The 20,702-nt window shown below is 38.0% G+C and overlaps 2 protein-coding genes across 3 annotated transcripts in view; one reads left to right on the top strand and one right to left on the bottom strand.

Moving 5' to 3' along the window:
• The window catches only part of IPO13 (importin 13), a 52,778-nt gene extending 42,117 nt beyond the window's left edge, over positions 1-10,661 (top strand). Inside the window, exons 14-20 of one of the 2 annotated variants that reach the window (XM_032217233.1) lie at positions 331-427; positions 1,851-1,903; positions 7,249-7,315; positions 7,571-7,629; positions 8,174-8,263; positions 8,639-8,820; positions 10,242-10,661. In XM_032217233.1, the coding sequence (XP_032073124.1) occupies positions 331-427; positions 1,851-1,903; positions 7,249-7,315; positions 7,571-7,629; positions 8,174-8,263; positions 8,639-8,820; positions 10,242-10,341 (648 nt within the window). In that variant the 3' untranslated portion in view covers positions 10,342-10,661. The remainder of the gene's footprint in view (positions 1-330; positions 428-1,850; positions 1,904-7,248; positions 7,316-7,570; positions 7,630-8,173; positions 8,264-8,638; positions 8,821-10,241) is intronic. The other variant, XM_032217234.1, reaches the window with a different exon arrangement.
• A 1,924-nt stretch (positions 10,662-12,585) lies between these two features.
• On the bottom strand, positions 12,586-20,553 carry DPH2 (diphthamide biosynthesis 2). Its single transcript, XM_032217235.1, has 7 exons — positions 20,383-20,553; positions 19,829-19,987; positions 19,515-19,627; positions 18,063-18,283; positions 16,790-17,434; positions 15,853-16,026; positions 12,586-15,472 (listed from the first exon to the last, which is right to left on the bottom strand). Exons 2-7 carry the CDS (start codon positions 19,979-19,981, stop codon positions 15,348-15,350), a joined length of 1,431 nt encoding a protein of 476 aa, XP_032073126.1. The 5' UTR covers positions 19,982-19,987; positions 20,383-20,553; the 3' UTR covers positions 12,586-15,347.
• Between the last annotated feature and the right edge of the window lie 149 nt (positions 20,554-20,702).

Here is a 20,702-nt window from a genome sequence, read left to right as displayed (position 1 = left end):
AGCAGTTTTTCTGCCATCTGGTGCTCTTGGCTTTTCCTTTGATACAATAATTTTACAAAATGATTTTTTCCCTCTCTGTTAGCTCATGTAAATGGATTGTTTGTGTCTGTATGGACAAAAACAAATGAAAAACAGGCAATGTCCTTGAACCATCTAATCTCTTGCTTCCTTTGGTATCTTAAGATTAAAGCTTTCACTGATGCTTAATAGCAGAAACCCTTCGTTGACCCAAATATGAGTAAGGGGAGGAAGTTGGTACAAAAGTAGGAATGTGAAATAGAATGGAAAATATCATAACTCTTCGATTTCTGTGTTCTCTTACATCCTCAGCTGGTTCACATTTTTGCCCATGAGCCTGCCCACTTCCCACCCATCAAGGCGCTCTTTCTGCTTGTCACATCAGTTACATTAACACTCTTTCAGCAAGGTACGTATGTCTTGAGACCCTCACTCTTGCGAAGCAGTTGCATTGGTAACAGTTCTTTCTAATTGTACGACGTTCAGATTAACCTGTAGGATTGCAGATAGTCACCATTCCCTTGTTCATATAGCAGGCCCTGCTGAACGAGCTCTAACAGAGTTTAGAAATTATATCCTGAATAACGAGAACCACATTTATTAGCTTGTTTCTCCCCAAAGATCAATCATTATTTGAGAGGACAATGGTGCTATCATATTCTCCTCTCCCCTCCTTCCGGCTTGTTAAACTGAAACTGTGCCCTTTGGTTGTCAGATTCTCAGTTTTAATAGATAGTAGAATTAGTAGTCTTGCTCGCATAATGGTTGGCTTTGAATAAGACCTACGACCAGTAGGGAGTGTGTTGCTATTTAGTACAGCATAACCAGAACAGTGTGTTGTCACTCACATCTACCTGTTCCTGTGACCCAGTTTGAAGGTCTGAAGGTTCTGCACCACACCTCCCCTGTCCTTCTGCTTACAGGTTTTTTCTCAGAGCTCTGCTGATTTCCTAGCAAGTGTTTGGGTTTGCCTTTTGCTTCTGTGGAACTGCCATACTGCCATTAAGGTGTCCCTAATTGAGGGGATAAGCTTAAAGTATGTAAATAAAATCAATATGCAACAGCATGGTATTAGGGTATCTGGTCCCATCCCCAGATGGCTGGTTGGAACTTGGAACTTGGAATCAGTACTTGAGTGATACCCTGTTAATACCTGGTTTCATTAGGCAGAACTATGGCATCAACGCAGAGGAAGATGAGTCTCATGGTGCATGATGCTGAAATGAAGAGTGGTTATCAGCAGTCATGCTGGTCTTTCCCTATTAAAAATGTTGCAAAGTTATATACTTCCCAGTCAAGTGAACATTTTGACAAGAGTGAAAGGAGCATAGTGTGTTGGGATGGCCATTAGAGTTCAAATGGATTTTAGAACTTTTATTCACTCACATCAATATTGGATTTGTCAATAGACTCTAGAATTATCTTCAGGGACCAAGTATTTTAAGATAAGTATCCAGTGCAAATATGCTAGTTCTCTAAAAGAAGTCCAGTTAGTTCCTGCTACTCTTTCCTTCCCTGCTAGGGTGCAGTCAGTTCCCCCTTCTTATTCCTGGTGCTTGGCAGGGGAATCTGGGCGACATGCCTATTCCTTTGCACTTTCTTTCTGTTCTTGGGTTTCCAAGCTCCATGATTTTTGTATGTTTTGTTTCTTTAACTTGCTTCAAGCTGCTCATGTGCCTGCCCTCTTCAACCCACCCTGTTGCACCCTCCCCCTCCCCCTTCCCTTACTCCTGTTTTCACTTGTAAATTCTTTCTGTATCACATAACTATATGATGTTAAGTTGCTGTTTGTATGATTTTTCTCTTCAGTTACATCTTTATTATATTTTTAGGGCCCAGGGATCATCCTGATATTGTTGATTCATTTATGCAACTCCTGGCACAGGTGTGTTTTAGTTTCTTATTCATTCACTTTCTGTTCTCTCTCTTTCTCTTTTTTAATTCAATTTAAACCTATTTTAGCTTTCTGTTGACAACGTTTTTCCTTTTAGTTGAATATCGAGTTTCTCATCTGTTTCTGTGGAAGTTGAAAACAAAACATTATCCCTTTTCTTAGGTATAAGTTTATCCCTTCTTCTCTACATAGAAATGCAACATGACCTCTAGATTGGATTTGGTTCAGGTCATGTGCTGTGACCTGTAACAGGAGGAACCTTTGGAAAATGGCGAATGCAGTTCAAAAACTTTTAAAAACCATATTGTATATATTTTGCATGTTTGGCTCTAATGATTCTGAGCTCTTAACAAATCCAGAGTCTCCAGTTGTTGGGTAGAAGTCAGTGATCTAGTGGATTATATCTAAACTTCTAGGAGAGAAACCTGATCTAATGTGAGTAACAGGAAATAACTTGATTTGTTTAAGTGCTTTCAAAGTCTTTTGGTGCTCCATCCTTCTTCACTCTTGTTGAGATATCCTGGGTTGGTGTTTTTTTTCAGATCATGAATTTTCATGCTGTCTTGTCTCAAATGTTGTTGTAATAATGTAATGTACAATGCAGTGAGCAGTGAGGTACTGCTTGGATAGTTCAGCTTGGGAATAAGTGGACCATGAACTGCTTTTGGGTTGAATGAGCAATATCTTTACTGGAAATCAGCTGTAGATTACGAATTAATGAAGCAGGGAAGGGTATTATCTTTGATATCATCTGGTTCTCCTGACTACAACAAGATGCTCTCCTCTTGGCTCTGATTTATTGTTGTTTGATAAGCTTTTTGTAGGCTGTGATGTGGAAAGTGTTCTAGCCCCCCCCCCTTGTGACAGATTTAAAACCTTGCAACTGTCATGCAAATACATCTCACATTTTTTTCTTCCGTAAAACGAAATCTCAGAAAAATATGAAATATTAACAATATTTTAAGAATCAGGCTATCACCTTCTTAAACATGCTTTTTCTTCACCTGAGGAGGTATTATCTACTTTTAGAAAATTTATGAGACCCTGACATTAGAAAAAGATTTATCAGGATTTGTTGACATAGTTAGTATAATACTGCCACCATTGCTCACTGGTTTGTTTCAACACTAATTAAAAATACAAAGTGTCCTCGACTTACAACCACAGTTGAGCCCAAAATTTCTAACTAAGTGAGACATTTGTTAGATGAGTTTATGTCTCTTATAGAGATGCTTTTCTTAGCAGACATAAACAATTTCTTTAGTCACATGCTTGTCGTCCTGATATTAAACAATGCATAAAAGACCTCAGTGAGTGTCCAGACAATATTTATGAATAACTTTATACAGAGCTTTTGGGAGCTAATTTGCTTTAGCTCTGATACATTTTGACCATGCGTCTTTCTGTCTGTTCTGGCAATTTTTCAAGAATCCTCTTTTCCCAAGAAGGTGTAGAGCAGGCGTCCCCAACTTCCGGTCTGCGGCCCACTAGTGAGCTGTGAGCTATTTGCAATCGGGCCATGGAAATGGCAGGTGCATCTGCATTCCCACTTATGCCAGCAGCAGTTGAGCTTGTGCATGTGCACTCCAATGCGTGAGCAGCAGGCACACATGCACATTGATCACGCAAATGGGGCTACGTGTGCTTGTCAGCTGCTCACACAGAACAATCCCCTCTCTCCCCCCTCCCCTGCTGGTCCACAAAGCCAGAAAGGTTGGGGAACTCTGCTGTAGAGCATTAAATCAGTACCAGTAATCAAATCTTTGGTTTATATAAGTCATTATATGTATTTTCTCCTAGATTATATATCATGGGCTGCTATAGTATAGAAGATACTGAACTTCTTCAGTAGAGATCATTTATATCTCTTCCATAGCAACATTTATTGGTATCAAAAAGGAAAAAAGAACACAGCATATTATAGGGGTCTTCCCTCATCCTAGTTAGCAACATTTCATGATAGCTTTATTGGCTGTCTGTCCTGAGAGAGGACTCTTCAGCAGAATTGATTGCATATCAGCTGTTCTTTTGCCGATTCAATTTACATACTTATAAAACATTATTCTAGACTCCCAGTTTTAACTTCATAGATATCAATCAATCTGCAGAATAGACATTTCATTTTGAATAAGTCGTAAGACATCAATATGATTCTAACAAAAAAACAGATCCCTTCAAAGACTGGGAAGTTATTAAACAGCATATCAGGATTCTTCAAGAAATCCCTTAAAAATGCATGCAGAATGTCAGCATAGTTGGTTTTGATTATGCCCTTGAAGAAACCAAATTAAAGTCTCGTAAGGTACCTGCATTTTCTTGCAAAACTTCATTTCTGCACACAAATAAAAGCCACATTTCAATTATGTTCAAAAAAAATTGTTATAGTGGAAATGAATGTGGGACCAGATTCTCATTTAGTGCAACATGAGACAATTTACATTCCAGTAACTCTCCATACATTTTCAATGATAATTTCTTGAAGAAAACAGAGCAAGTAACTTATTAACTTTATGTTTTGTCTTCTGATCTGGCAAATCTACGTGTTAGTTCAAAAGGACAATAAATAAAATACATTTGCTTGGCAACAGATAAAAATCTCCATCTTCCAGGCACTTTGATAAAACTTGTTTGGCTCACAAACTTACATGTATCAATGGAATCTGGCCAATTGCCCAGTGAAAAACACCAAAGGATATATGACATAAATGAAAGAAAACTGCAAATATCTAGATAACCTATATTTTATATTTGCATCACATGAAGCAGAGCTTCAATTGGTGATGTAAATGAAACAGACTGGAGAAATATGAAAAAGTGTTGCTTGTTTTATATTTGTATTTATTATCAATCTAAGTATATTATAGAAAATTCTAAATCAGTATTAATCCTCTATGTTTTTGGGATTATACATGAGGTTTTTAAGAATGGATTAATTTAAAAAAGCATTTCCTGGTATTTGATGACTTTCTTAAAAGGCAAGAATATACTGTAATAAGAACATGTTAGCAAGGTTTCTTACATTTTTTACAGTCTGTTTATGGACAAAACACCTAACTTAACAGATGTTGTTTTTTACACTACATAATTAGTGGCCCCTCTTCAAGCATGTTGTTTTAAGTCACAAAGTTAAAAAATGTTCTGGGTAGAGTGCCTTACTAGCCCAGGAGAATGTTTGATCTATTTGCAGTGAAAACGTCTGGCGTGAATTCACTAGAAGCCATTATTGAGAGATTGAAATATTTACACCTAGCAGAATTGTCTAGAATAAAGAGATTGAAAACCAATTTCATTGCCTTCCCAAGCAACTGAATTAGAATACTGTTTTCTTTTAACGATCTTGTAATCCCTTGCATCGGGGAGGATCAGGGCAACTGAATGGAGCTGAGCATTTACTGGCTGGATGCCCTTCCTGATATCTATGTGAAGCTCATGGCACCCAGAGAAATATCTGCCGCTACCTAGGATGGAACTAATAGTCTCCACCTAAAGGTGGAGGCAAGACCTCCATCTCTAGACCACCATGCTGCTCTGAACTAGAGTACTCTATTATAATATAATCACACCACAATTCTCCTTTCATCCTTCCCTATTTAAAGATAATCCAATAAGAATGATTTGCTTTAGAATTTATTAATCCACACCCTAGATTTGGCATACAATACAATACAATAACAACAACGCTGATGATGATGATGATGATGATGATGATGATGATGATAAAACATAATATAATGTAATTTTAAGGGCAGTTCAGATAAAGAGTTAATCTAAAAATGTAAAATATTAAGAACTAGCAAAGAATTTTCAGGACGACTTTATACTAGTCATTTCTTCTGTATCTTAGGAAGAAGGCAACAGCAAACAATTTCTAAATTTCTGCCTACAAAAACTGCAAGGGTTTTCCATGCAGTTGCCAGGAGCAAAGCCTGACTTCACGGCAAATAAAGAACATGCCTGATTATATATTTTCATGAAACTCATTTGATATTCATAGAAATTAATTCCTTACCATTATTCTTGTTTTTCTTTGAACATAAGAAAGATTGCTATAAAAATTTACAAAGGTATATTGTGACAGAGATGTATTTCATTATCTACTTGACATTGTTTTCTGTATTGTAAGGGCCAAATATGATTCAACATACTTGCTTTTCAGTTAAGGTCGCTATAAGATACTTATCTAAATAAAAAGTTGTGTGAATATGGCAAGAAAATAGACTTTTTCTAATAAAATAATGGCAAAATATACTATTGAAAATCATAAAGCATTTAAGATAGTTTTAACAATATAAAATGTTACAAAGTTTATAAATCAACTCCAAGGTTAAAACAGTGGTCTTAGAACAAGCAAAAGTAAAATATAGTTTGTTTTTTTCATCAGGAAAAGGAACATGACTAATCTGATTGCTTTTGTTTGTAAGTGAAACAAAGAGAGTAAAGAAAACAGAATACAAAGATATAGAAATGAGTTATTGAAGTTAAAAATATTATCTTAGAAATCCAATTGCTGCTCATTATGCAACAGCATTTGTAGTATTTTTATGATAGAAAACATGTCTAGCAATGTGGTTAGACAACAGAGATCCATTTGTACATAGAACAGAGTACATAGACATGCCATTAGTTACTCAGGCACAGGAGGTGGAGCTGTTGTCCATGGTGCTGAAAGATTTGTTGCTGTTAGAGGTATCTTGAAAACTCAGTTTCTCTGCATCATAGAAGAGGCCTACTATTTGTAATATTTTAGTCATATTTCACCAGTTGTGTAAAATTTGACTAGATGATATGGAATTTGCTGTTTGGCTAAAGCTTTGTGCTTAGGAATGTTATGATAACTCAGACTTCAGAACAAAAGTACAGGAACTGGGAGTTGCAGTCCTTACTGCTGATAGACTAAGTATGTATTGTTCTTGTTTCTACTTTCTGTGGTCTTGTAATATGTTTCTAGGCAGATGTAGACATAAAAAAGTAAACCTAAATGCTAAGTATCTGATTAATCCTTATTCTGATACTCTAGAGTGTAATTCCAATACCTGGGGTATAGCATTATTTGTAACAAAGTTGGAATACTAGGAAGCTGTTTTCCAGATAATAATTCAATTTCATGTTTCTTCAGAGGCTCCTCCTTGCCTGGACCCCTATGCTCTTGAATTATAAAGACACATTCATCTTATAATCATTTCCCTTTTTCCCATACCTGGCTTACTGTGTTTTATAGCTGATGGCCAGGTAAGTTGCACGTGCAAGCCTTTGCCAAGGGCTCCTGTGTGGCAATTGCTTGTCCATGGCTTGCCAGAGCTGTGTTTATTGTCTGTGTATATATGTGTACCTTGCAGGCACTCAAACGGAAACCTGATTTGTTCCTGTGTAGCAGCCTGGATGTCAAAGCAGTATTCCATTGTGGTGAGTAGGCAAGTGCCATAGACTGAATTGCTTTAAAATCACTGTGGGAAATGACTTAGACAAATGGTTAACAACCCTTACAAGTCATGACGATTGTAAAGAATGGAGAAAGGTTATTGATATGGAAATGTCCGCAAAATTAAACAAAACTCACTGTAGAGAGACTTTAGGAAGGAAAGCTTACTTTTTTCTTGAATCGCCAAAAAAAACCCTGTAATTATACATGCTGAATACCGAATTATTCCTTCCTTCTAGCTGTGATCTCTCTGAAGTTTCCTGAAGCACCAACTGTCAAAGCTTCCTGTGGCTTTTTTGTGAGTATTTGTCTTTGGTAGAGTAGATCTGTCATTAGCTAGTGGTACAGAGGTGGGTTGCTTATTTTTTTACTACCAGTTCAGGGTGTGCGTGCGTGCAACACTTCTGCGCATGCTCATAAGTGTCCAGGGGAGGGGTGGGCGGAGCCTCCCACCACCGCTACTACAGGTTCGGCTGATCCGGGCTGAACTGGCAGCAACCCACCTTTGTAGTGGCACCATATCATATCATAGCACCATAATATGAAAAGCAGTTTATTCTGGGACAGAGTAACAAAACACCCAAGCAGATAAGTGAGATCCTTTCCCATACTGAATGAAAGGGCTCACTTTCATTATTACTTCTTAAGGATATCTCTTTTTATGTACTTAATGTTTGTAAGACATTAAGACTTGGAAATAAAATGGCAATCTTCCCATTATATTTATTTAAATTCTGTCTATAGGAGCAGGATATTTCCAGTTTGAAATTTGTGTCCTTGATATTTTGATAAAACGTTCTTGATATTTTGTCCACTTAGACAGTTTCTCCCACTTGTTATAGACTGAATTGCTGCCACGCTGTGGGGAGATTGCACCTGTGGGACAAGTGGTACATGAGAATGGCAAAATGCTACTACAAGCTGTAATTGAGGTAAGCAGTGTATCTTTTATAATCTGGGATCAGTGAAAAAGGATAATTTTGAAACACTGCTCACATATAGACTGCATTTACTCCAATTTGTTTTATTAATTCAGTTTCCTTGTTATCAGAATATTTACTGGGTTATATGCAGCATGTTTCTGTCCATGTTTACATTCACATAAATTCCACTAAAGTAAGTGGTGCTTATTTTCCAAGTATGTGTGCATAGGATGGAATCTGTTTAAGGCTGAGGCCTTAGATATTCTGAAGCACTTAGCCTGGCCCTTGGTATAATCTACTGGCATCTTCATATGACATAATATAAAGTTCACCATGCAGTATAGTTTTTTGCAAGATTTGACTGGATGTGCTCCATCCTTGCAGGGTATAGGTGGCCAAGCTTCACGAAATTTGATGGATCACTTTGCTGAGATTCTTTTTGCTCTCAATAAGCATTGCTTCAGTTACCTGAGTGTGTGGATCAAGGAAGTCATGCAGCAGGATGGCTTTCCATCAACCCGTGTCAGCCCTGAGCAAAAGGACATTTTCAGCCAACAAATCCTCAGGTGAATTTCTTCTTGGCATATTTTCAGAATTATGAACTAATTAAACTGAATAAGCTCTATAGATATTATTCCATGCATTCTATCTAGTGCTTAGTTCTAAATTCCTAATTTATATTTTAGTTAATTGTTCAATTGAAGTCCAGATGGTAAAAGTCTTAATTAGCCCTATACAGCTGAACCTCTGAAGAATAATTAATTTAATTAATATTTTATAAAAGAAACAGCACATAGTATATTAATTAAATATAGTAAATATGTACAAGTAATTTGTATAGAGTTCAATAGAAAAATGGTACACAGAAAATATATTTTCTCCTTTTTCTGTCTTCTATAACATGGTGCTGAATTTGTAGGCAAACCAGCTGGAGTGCCCATTATTATTATTTTTTTTGCTTTGGGGTGTCCAACCAAGTTTCCAAAGTGAAAAGCTACTGGTTAGCTAAGATCAGACAAAGTGATCCAGCTTAAGTGTTCCTGTTTATGCTTTACACAATACTGTATGCCTGCAAATGTGACTGCTCTGGAGCCACATGACATTACTAAAATGGTGGTTTGCATTGTAACAGAGCTTGCTGATAATATTTTGTGTCCAAGAGCAGAAGGCTTCAATTCTTCAGTCTAATTTTCATTGCTGCTTGGTAGAAGGGGATGTAATGTTCCCCCCTCAAGTATTTGCTGAAAGGCTACAGGAGATTGGGGTTCCATACGATGGCTTTTCTTACTGTCCCCTTGATTTTACCCACTTAAGAAGAGAACTCTGAAATACATTATGTATACCTGTGCTTGAATATGAATATCCTTCAGACATTATAGATTCTGCTTTATCAGAATCTGTGGCTCAAATATTATTTGCACTTATATGAATGCACATAAAACCTGTGAATGAAGGCAAATATAGGTCCCAGGATAATGTTGCAAAATCCAATCTAGTTCGGTCATCAGAACCAAAGGTTTAGTCTTCTGAGTTTTGGATTTGTGCTGGAGCCCATCCGCAGGGAACTTCTCTTTACTGGAATGTGCACATTTCGGGGGAAATACATCCCTGAGGATGAGCTCCAACATGAGTCCAAAAGCTCAGAAGATGAAATCTCTGGCCCCAGCAACTGACCCAGATGTTTCAAATAGAACTGACTTCAAGATCTCCCTGCTCTGTCTGTTTGGGTCCTGGATTGAAAGAATAGAAGCCAGCACACATGGCAAATCTGTGGAATAGACTAGCACATACAGTTCTGTTTTCAACACTTTTTAGTCCACATTTGTAAATAGAGTTCCAGTGAATAGGACAACAAGAGTAACTGTTTGGAGCATGTCTAAATGGACTGCTCCGTGTGTTGATTCTTTATTGGCAAGTCCTGAACTTCTACAATCTATCACCCTTTAGTATTACATGTTGATCTTCCATCATCCCTCCTTTGTCTTAGCAGAGAACGTGTGAACAAACGACGTGTGAAGGAGATGGTAAAGGAGTTCACATTACTTTGTCGAGGACTGCATGGTACTGAATACACAGCAGACTACTGAGGAGATCTGTGTGGCAAAAGACTGCAGCATGAACAGATCTGGTTTTATGCCATCGCCTGAAGCTGCTACCAAATCAGCTGATAGAATAACTTTACAATTAACCTACCCTGGTTGCTCCTCTCAAGAACAAGCTGTTTCCAAATCCCTTCTGCATATTCAGAGCTCACAGGCTCAAGGACTTCGAGCAGAGATTGGAGCACAGCTGGACAGTCCCCTGCCAACCACAGGACTAGTGTACCAATTGCCACTTTCCCCCTTGGCACGCTCCTGTAGAAGTGTCTGTGATATTGTCTATTTCTAAAGAGTCTACCTTTTACTTGCATGAGGAAGCTTGTGTCTGATTGAAGTGAAGGTCCTCCTGCCTTGAATTACATTAAGGCTACTTCTAAGCTCCTGTGGTTGGCCTACTGGGGAAGCGGCATACTTTAGGGGCAATACGGGCAGGGACAGAGTACAGCTGTAGCAGAGGCAATTACAAGAATATGATCTGCCCTAGCCTGATTGGTGCAATAAATAATACTAAGAGTTCAACAAGGTATCAGAAAGAGGCAACACCATCTTTTTGGGGGCTGTGACATTCCTCGGAATGCTGGCACGAATGCTACATTACCTCTTGAAAAGTTCCTACTGCTGCTGCCTCTGCACATTCTGCAGAGCATTTTCTTCTATTACATTAGCCTCTTCAAAGAGATGAATATGTGAATGTGAGTGTCTAGGTTTGCTGCAAAGAAAGAGTTGCAGCTGCCTTCATGAATGGTTTGAAAGCCCTTTGCGTCATCTCTGCTGCTGACAATGGATCTGGGTTGTGACAAAGAGTTGGTAAAGCTGGAATGAAGACAGAAGTCATAAAGATTGGGGATTCATTAATTCATTAATAAGCCTCTTTACAACCTAGATCCATTTCAGTGGCAATATATTAATGCAACTTCTCTTCTATAGGAGTAGTTTAACCAGATTTCCTACAGACTCCTAACTCAGGTTTGCTGCTGATCCTTTTCCTTTGGCCAGGACTGGGTAGATTGAAGTTAATTCACACAAAAATATCTTTGCTCCATTAATGAAACTTAAAAACATTTATCACCTATTAGCTAAAGAACAATATCTAAATATCAGTGTGATAAGTACAAGGAATTTATGTAGACTTGGCAGACGTTTCTGCATAAAAGCACAAAAAGCACATGTTTTGGGAAAGAAAAACTCTTTTGGGATAATGTAAAAGGAAATTAATTGAATATCTAAGTTCTTATATAAAAGAAGCATGGTAGCAGAAATGCTGCACACCATGATATACCAACTATGTCATGAAATGGGGAGAGATTGAAGAACTCGTTCTGAAACAGAAATCATGCTTGTGGAAAGACCATAATTTTGAGGAGAATCTTTTTATTACTGATAGGAGCTAAATTACAGTGTTTTGGTGGTATCTGAATAATCTTGGACTCATCTAACCCAAAGCTCTTCCTCTAACCAATGGAAGTATTTTTCTGCCTATTGGAACTATTCATCTTTAAAATGGTTCATTAGAGCAAAAATGTCTGCAGTAAGGAAACCACTTCCTCTCTTGGTTGCATTTGAGGTAACAGGGCTTTGGAAGTGAGGAATCATACTATTTAATTCCCTCCCCACTTCTTTAAAAAAGGATTGTTCTTTAATACATTCTTTTACATCAAATCTTGAAAACAGGACATTCTAACTTCTATTACAGTTATTTAGGGAAAGAATTGTTCTAATGTAATCAGATGTTTTTACTCAGTCTTGAATGCAAAGTACAAACTCTGTACTTTAATTAATTTAATTAAGTAAGTAAGTAATTTCTGCTTTCAAGAGGAGGAAGAATGAATCCTTGTGGTCTTTTCCCCCCTCTGGCATGGCATGACTATCGATAAGTAATATACTACAAAGAATGATTCATTTCTAAACATCGAGAGAAAAAAAGATTTTTGAGGAGGAAGTGAACAAATGATGAATTCCATTTCCCTATCCAAACTTAGCTTCACAACAGCTATACTGTGTGCCTTGTGGTGGGGTTTATAGCCTATAGCCTACCTGGTTGTTCAGCATTGTTGCTTTCTTATCTATTTCAGCCTTTCAGTCTACTTAAAGCAATTTTATGATCCTAGATGAACATGAGACATTGAACAGATGCCTGAAAAATTGAGAAGCACAGAACACACATTGAAATCTACCTTGAACAGAACCAGCCTTAAGCTATTCTATTTGATTAGTATTTTGCCTTACTTTCTAGACCATGTGAGAGGTTTTGAGGTGGTGGTGTCACCATTTTGTATCTCCCATTTTCACAATGAGTAATCATGAAAAAAAATAGCTTATATGGTTGTTTCCAAGGTCTGTCTACATAAGAGTATCTCCAATCACTCCAACAAAACAGTCTAGGAGAAATAGCCACGGTTGGGTACTAGGTAAGTTATCATGAAATGATACAAGGTACAAGTATGTTAGGATTCTTCTGAAGGCAATTGATCTGTACACTAGAAATGGTCCGTCCTCCCGACTGTAAGAAATTGGCAAAACTCTGTTAAGAGAACAGATCCATGTGGCTAAAGTTTAGTAACAGTGAATCACTTCCAGCAAAAGTAGGCAAATTTCTTGTATTTCTTTGCCACGTACCAAAAGTATTTCTATCTTGTTTCCCTGGAATTTATTTTCTTGGAATATTTTATATCAGTTTGTAATTCCACAACTTACACTGTTTTTTCTGCTGAAAAACTCTGCTATATTACTTCTCTAAGAGTCCCTTACACCAAATAAGTGTATTTTGCATTAGCAAAACTACTATTGCCTCCCTACTTCAATGACAGTCCCGTGTTCATATACAGAAAGTGGCATAGTAGACACAGGATCCTATGAAACACTGATGGCAAAGTAATGCTTCTGCTCAGGATGCCTCCTCTTTAGTGCTAATGGGCTGGTGTACACCTCTCTTGGTGCTTGCCAAACTTCCTTCTCTGCCTGTTTTTTTTCTCCCAATTTTAAAAATGAATTCCTAATATGCCGTTAAACAAAACATCAGTCTCAAGTACAATCTAGATTTCCAATAGTGCCTCTTGGCCTCATGTAGACTTTAGAATCCACAGTGGCTATAAAGTTATACAATACTTAGAAAGTGTTTTGCTTTCTCAAGATTTTAATGGAACAGTCTTTAAGCTTCATTCAGTAATAAGAGGCACAGTGCACAGCACAAATACAGTAACAACCTTTGTAAAGCCAGTTGAGACTGTATCTGGAGTCATCAAGTCAGAACAACAAAACTCCATGAGATGCTTCACCAACTTGACGTAAAGGGACATATTTCCATCAAGCAACACCACTCTGAGAGGCATTCTGAATTATCTGCCTGCACTTTGTTTGGAAGAATGCCTTCCTGATCAAAACCAAAGGAGAAAAATAAGCTGAAGTAGTGGTGTTGGAGGAACTTCAGTTTGGCTCCCTAGAAAGTGGGTATTTTGTGACTTTCCAGATTTACCACAGTGGGCATTTTTAGAGTGTCTAGACTGTAAATTTCAAATATGCCTACTGACCTCAAAAGTTTTGAGATACCTTGCATAATGGGAGTGCATCAATGTAGCACGAATTGACTTCATGCCATCTTGTGGAAGCTAATTGGTTGGACTTCACATTAAGGATGTAATAGAGAAACAATATTTGTCAAACGAAGTAGAAAAATCCATGTACTGGATGACAAAAGTGCATACTAGGTGCTTGTGTAATTTCATGTTTCCCTGTGAAGGAACATTTATGCATAAACATAATTACTCCTTTTAATAGAAAACTTTTGTGTGCCAGTACAATTATGGCCAAAACAGGGCTATTAAAAATAAGAGGGTGTTTGGCATGCTTATAATTTTCAAATCCCTTTGTAAAAGTTTCCTACACGCAACAATTTCAATATCCAATGAAGATTGAGCATCATTAATCTGAACATTAGTTGAAAAAGAAAATGGAAGCAGGTGAACATCCTAGAGGAAGAAGTGGCTACCTAGATGCCTGAACAGAAGCATTTCAGTTGGGTGAAGAAAGTATAGCTGGGGCCTGGCAACAGTTTTGTTGCATACAGACCAATTAAAGTCTGTAAGATTTAAATTTGAGCTTTCAAATAACGAGTAGTGCACCATCCATCTAGATAATTCTATAGTTAATCTGCTCTTCTAGACTCAATGATCAATTAACTTTAATATTTGCCCAACATTTATTCTTCTGTAAAGAACTTTAATTTGGTCCCCTGGGGGTTAGGAAGATCAAGATTAGGGTTATGCATGCTTCAAAGATGATTTGGAAGAAATACTTAAAACTTTACATAAGCATAGCATCTCTGTTACCATTAAAGAGGCCCATGGAATGTAGTTCCTTCAACCTTTCTTTATAGAATATTTTTTATACGGTATATTCATTCTTGTGACCCTTTTAGCTAATATCTCTTTGTCAGCATATTTAAGTGTGATCTCCAGAAAAGGACACAGTGCTTTGGAATAAAATGGAACTATGGCTACTTGTTACTTGGAGACTATGCTTCTATTAATTCAGTCTGAGAATTACATTAGGTGTTTTTGTTTCATTTTCTTTTTTAGCAATTTCATCACTGCTGACTTCAGCTTGCGATAAATAATGCTCACCCTACTGTTCAGCATAGTCTAACTCACTTGTCAACAGAAATGACAACGGAGGACTAGTTTAAACAACATGGATATTTATAAATTGACTATATACTAGTGTGGATTAACATTTATCTTCTCATAGAATAAACAATTTTTTCAGCAGAAATCAACACTTTAAAAAAAATTATTCTTCTGATAAAATAATATAGCACTCTACTTAATCTGTTGAGCTGTCCATCAACATACTGCAAAAAATACTAACTCCGCCCACTTATGCCCTGTACAAATAAGATTGTCAACCAGTTCAAAAAGACTCATGTTCCATTAACCCATCCAAATCCAGCAAAGAATGCAATTTGTTATCTGGCCAATGTCTTTTATCTTCAGGGTTGGTCATCCACAAGGCTCATCTTCATAGGCAATGGCAATTCCCCGTCGTCCCACAATAGCTTTTTTTACTTCTGTTTGGCCCAGCTGTTGTTCCAGTCCCCGCCAGCTGCGGGACTCCAAGAATGAGGCTAAGATACAAAAATATTTTCCCAACTTTATTCCAATGCCCACAAAAAACTAGAAATCATTTTTAAAAAAAAACAAGTATATTGGTAGAGCATTATCTTCGAAAACTGATTATATTGATAGGGCAATACCTTATTTACTTTATGAATCAAATATTGTGTGGGAGGACATTAGGCTATTAATGCTAACTCTACCTCCATTAATTGTCTATTAGCAACTATGAATGGATTCATGTAGTAGCAATGCAAATAGTAGTTATTTTATCAGCCTCAATTTTTGAGATTCCACAACAACTATATCTTAAATAATTGATTAATCAAAAGAAAAGTACTAAGCAGGGAGGTTCTTTGCAACTGAAAGAGCATTACTCCAAGCCACATACCTGCTGGGCTAATTTGAGACACAGTCTGTACATGGTTGCGGCACATCACAGTTGTGTCAGAATTTGGCTCTGCATCTATCAGGGAGGGATCAATTGAGCGCAGCTGTCCAGTGATCAGTGAAATGCTAGGTTCAATGTTGGTCTTTTCTGGGAAAACGACATGGTCGCAAGCTCCTGGAGATAACAGAAAACAAGTAGAGTAGTAACTAAGTTTCATTACTTACAAAATGATACTCTATTATATATTCAAAGCCTGAATCAAGCATGCAGACCCTGATTAGAGTCTTGAGTTTGGGGATACAAATGGCAATAAAGAATTTGTGGGTTACTCTGGCTGTAGCTGACCAAGAGCAGAACAGGACCAAAAAATCTTGATGGAATTCTCTAAAGATCAGACCTTTGAACTTCCTTACCATGAAAATGTCTATATCTTAAAAGGAACCATGAATACTCTTGGTTCCAAGGTCTGCATAGGATTCCTAACCTCCTTTTTATGGCAATAGAAGCTCATGACTAACCATAGTTACCCTCCCAAAACAGCACCATGGCTTCTAGTGATTTTGAGGATGAAAATACATAGAGTAATTTCTAAAATACGATTAATGCTGTCCAAAAAACACCGCCCTACCTATTTCCCTATGACGCCCACACCCACACACCAACATTCAACTTGGAACAGATGGCAACTCTATTAACTTTGTAACATCATGATTTGTGGTATTACAATCTCTCCTCAAAGCTTTAGGCCCCAAACCATCAAAAGTTCCCTGTATTTATAATAAAGCACCCATGTGCTTCCAGAGGAAAGCTTAAAAGTATACAACTAAGAAACTTTTTCACCAGTCAGAAACTAAGGGAATCAAAGGTCTCTTGAAAATGAACATAAGCAATAACTGTTATCCAGGCTCATTGTCTGAATCGGGGCACCTGGTGTTACCTGGTAGAAGGTGGCGAAAATCGGTAACATAGCGGCCTGTCCAAGTCCGTGCTGGATTGCATGCTATTTCCAGCTCGTAGGGCGTGATCAGGGGTCGATAGAAATCAGTGGAGTTAAGCAAGGAATTCTGTGGGCAAGCTACCAAAACAAAGATATCCACCTCTGGAAAGTTCGCCAGTTTTGCAGGATTAGGTTTACCCACAGCCAGCGTGTAGGCACGTTTTCCAGCACGGTGAATGATTTGGCGAAGATGCTCCAGAACAGACAAGTAATCTTCTACTCCAAGAGTACCCACCACAATACCCACGACTTGAGCATCTCGTGTCCGTTCCACTAGATAAAGGCGTCGCCGCAGAGCCCGGTTCACATCCAGGGTTTCGCATCGGCCTTGCCCTGTCCTAGGATCAAAAGAACTAAAGGGACACTGGTTCCAACTCAGCATGAAGTTTGTAAGTTCTGCTCCTTCAGAACCTATGTAGAACATACTGTAGTTTTCAAGACCATGATGTTCGTCTATTACAAAACGCCGTCCAAACTGCTGGATCATTCCAGAAATCGGCTGGCTTGAATCAAGATTTTTTTTGCTATCCAACTGAGCAAAAACCACATTGGGATAAATCGGTTGCAGCTTAGAGGCCAGGTCATCTAAGAGAGGAGGTACAGAGAAAAAGTAATATTTGAGCAAATACAATTCAACTTAACATATATGCAGTGTTCCCAATATCTAGCCATCCTCCTATAACCAGAGAGAAAAATCCTTAAATCACACTAGAGACTGCAAGCAAAGGTAAAAGCTGGGTTGACTGAGATACATCAAGATTAATGAGAGTTATGGGGCAAATATGATCAAAGATGTTCTTTAAACTAACTAACACTGGATCCCACATTGTACTATTTCATTTTAAATTATTTGATTTTTTTTCATATTGATCTCTTCAGAAATTAGTAAAAATTCTTGGCAGGAATCTTCAAGTCTTCCTCATTTTGTCCTTGGCTTGATTCAAATAGCAAAACTTTGAACAGCAATAACAGTAATGCATGTTGCATGGCTTAGACTGAATAGTCAATTCTAGTAGCTTAGCTGTAAGAAACACATAGGAGACACAAACTCAAGATTGGCAGAATGGCAGATTTTAAGATTAGAAATGAATATGCTATTTCTATGGGAACTTCCCATCCTGGCCCAAAATATCTCTTTTCTACCTATGTTCCCCCTCCTCCAACAGACCTCTGCAGTGTATTTGTATCCACACAACCATCTTCCTAGACTTACCAATGGCATGAAAATATGCAGATTCACTCAGTACAACCACATAGGTTTGATGGTCAGGGTACAACTCCTGGAAGACTTCCACACATCGCATCGCATCTAGCTGTTCCTGGCCAAATATGTGTAATACTGGCAATTTGCGGCAAGGACTCAAGCAGGCAGGGCCATAGTGCACTATAGCCTCTGCACTGACATGCTCTGCTGCCACTTCATCTACACAACAGCTAAAGAAACACAACAGGATTAGCTATAGAAATCGAGGACACATTTTATTAAACAACAGCCAGTCCCAGCATACAGAAAATTACTTTCTTTGTACTGAAAGTGGCCTCCCAGATACTAGACTCCAACTAGAATCAACCCTGGAAGCATGATCAATAATAAAATACTGGGATTTGTAACCCCATAAAACCTTTCACTCCATTTCTAGGAAATGTAATTGAGAAACTTATAATTTCCTAATATTGCTTAACAACAAAATCACCCATCCATCCATCATCATAGTACTTCAGATTTCTGAGATTTATATTTAGCCTAAATTATAGGTTCAGGGCTACAGTTTTCCCAATTTTAGCAAAGAGATTTTCCCCTTTGGCCAGGCTTGGCAGATATCTTAAAGGGCTCAGTAGTATCTGCCCTGCCCAATACAGGATCCATTACTTCAGTATAAGAGACAGATGGTCATTTAGTCTCTGTTTAAATATCTCAGAGGAGAATCTGTCACTTCTAAAGCCACCAGTTCCACTATTGTACAATAGGATTTATTCCTGATGTTCAATCTAAATCTTGTAGTTTAAGCACGTCAAACTTAGTCTTGTCTGGTCCAACTCTAAAACTTTCTGTCTTGTCTTGTGGTAGCCCTTCAGATACCAGTACATATCCCTGAAATATTATCCTCTCCATGGTAAGCATACCTGACACCTCCAAACTTTCATCTGAAATGTTTCCTTCCAACTTTCTCACCATCTTCATAGCTCTTTTCTGGCTATGGACCAGTATGTTGATATTCTACCTAAAATAAGCGTCAAGAACCAGATACAATATTCTAGGAGACTTCTTTACATCCTCTATGTAAGAAGTGTGTATGTGTATGTTTCTACTCTACACCCTGTCATGCATATCTCTGTTTTTGTATACATCTATATACCTAGAAGGCAGAACAGATATACATGTTGCAATCTAGATCATGTGACTAGAACAGGAAGGCATAGAATGAAGCACTTTCCAACATTACAAGCTCAGCTGCTTTTCCCATAGGAGCCTACTGGTTGATGGTCAGAGTCCTGACCTCCTTTCATTGTAAAAGTCCACTGCTTTGGAAGGAATAAAAATGTCAATGCAAACTTGCCCCATCTGTACTTAATTTTAATTTCCATTGTTCACTAAGGTCTAGTCAAAATTAAGCGCATATAATCATGCTGTCTTTAAAATAGGTGGATCTTCCTATGACCTTACCTGCCATATGATGTGTCTCCCAGGACATATATCTTGGCACCAGTTGCTTTTTCCATCCTTGCAGCAACATCTGCTGAATCTGGCAAAAGTTTATCAGGAAACTGAAGAGCAATCTATGGCAAGATACCAAATTTACTCAAAATATTTCTACTATAATAGGTCAAACAAAATAAACATGCATCTATTTACTCTCCCATCAATTTCTATCAGTACTGTATTATAATTGTATTGTCTTTCTTGTAAGGTGCAACAGAATACACCCAATTCCAGAGGAGAACTAGCCATCTTTATGTCAGGTCACAAAATAAGCTCACCTTGGTGAAGCCATTGTCGGATACAAAAGCAGCTGCTTTCTCCAGTTCATAAAATTCCTCTATCCCCAAAACTGGGGGACGACTACCCACTTCTGTAGAATTCAATGTCCGCTGAATCACCTCAGCTCCATCAGTGTTGAATGCTGTTGCCATGATGATCTAAATCCCAAAGTCAAGAAGTCAAATTATGTTCAACCACAAGGGTAACCCAATTTTGGCTCCCTAAGACTGATACAAATTGCATACATAAGACTATACACAAATTGAGAATGATTTTGAATTCTATAATAGGTATAATACCTCGTACAGTAATTCTTACTTTTGGTATGGCTCATCCAGGAACTGATCGTGAAAATGCCTTGTTTTTGCAAACTGATAGGGGATTAAAGAAAATTGGAGTAGAGTGGAGTGGAGTGGAGTGGAGTGGAGTGGAGTGGAGTGGAGTGGAGTGGAGTGGAGTAGAGTAGAGTAGAGTAGAGTAGAGTAGAGTAGAGTAGAGTAGAGTAGAGTAGAGTAGAGTAGAGTAGAGTAGAGTAGAGTAAAAAGTGACTTACCAACTGGCGTTTCCAAAGAGCAGCTACAATATATCAGCAATACTCCAATATTCCTTAACTAGCTGGAAGGGGGGGGAGATACCCTCCAACACCAGCCACATGGATCATATTATCCACTTTCTTGCGGATGCCAACCGCAACCACCAATGATCTTTATTCTGTAGAACGTCACGGTACCCCTTTGCGTCAGTAGGCGAATTTTTCATCCAACAGCAAATCCCGATATAGGAAAGTCGCCGGAAAAGCAAAAATGCTAGACAGAGGCACTGTGGGGATTGTAGTTTCGTCCTCTTCAGAAATTAACCAATCCCACGACTCCA

Source organism: Thamnophis elegans, chromosome 5 (genome assembly GCF_009769535.1).
Source record: "Thamnophis elegans isolate rThaEle1 chromosome 5, rThaEle1.pri, whole genome shotgun sequence".
In the NCBI taxonomy this organism is placed as follows: domain Eukaryota; kingdom Metazoa; phylum Chordata; class Lepidosauria; order Squamata; family Colubridae; genus Thamnophis; species Thamnophis elegans.
Note: the sequence above shows the minus strand (reverse complement) of the source record. Positions and strands in the feature narration are given on the sequence as shown.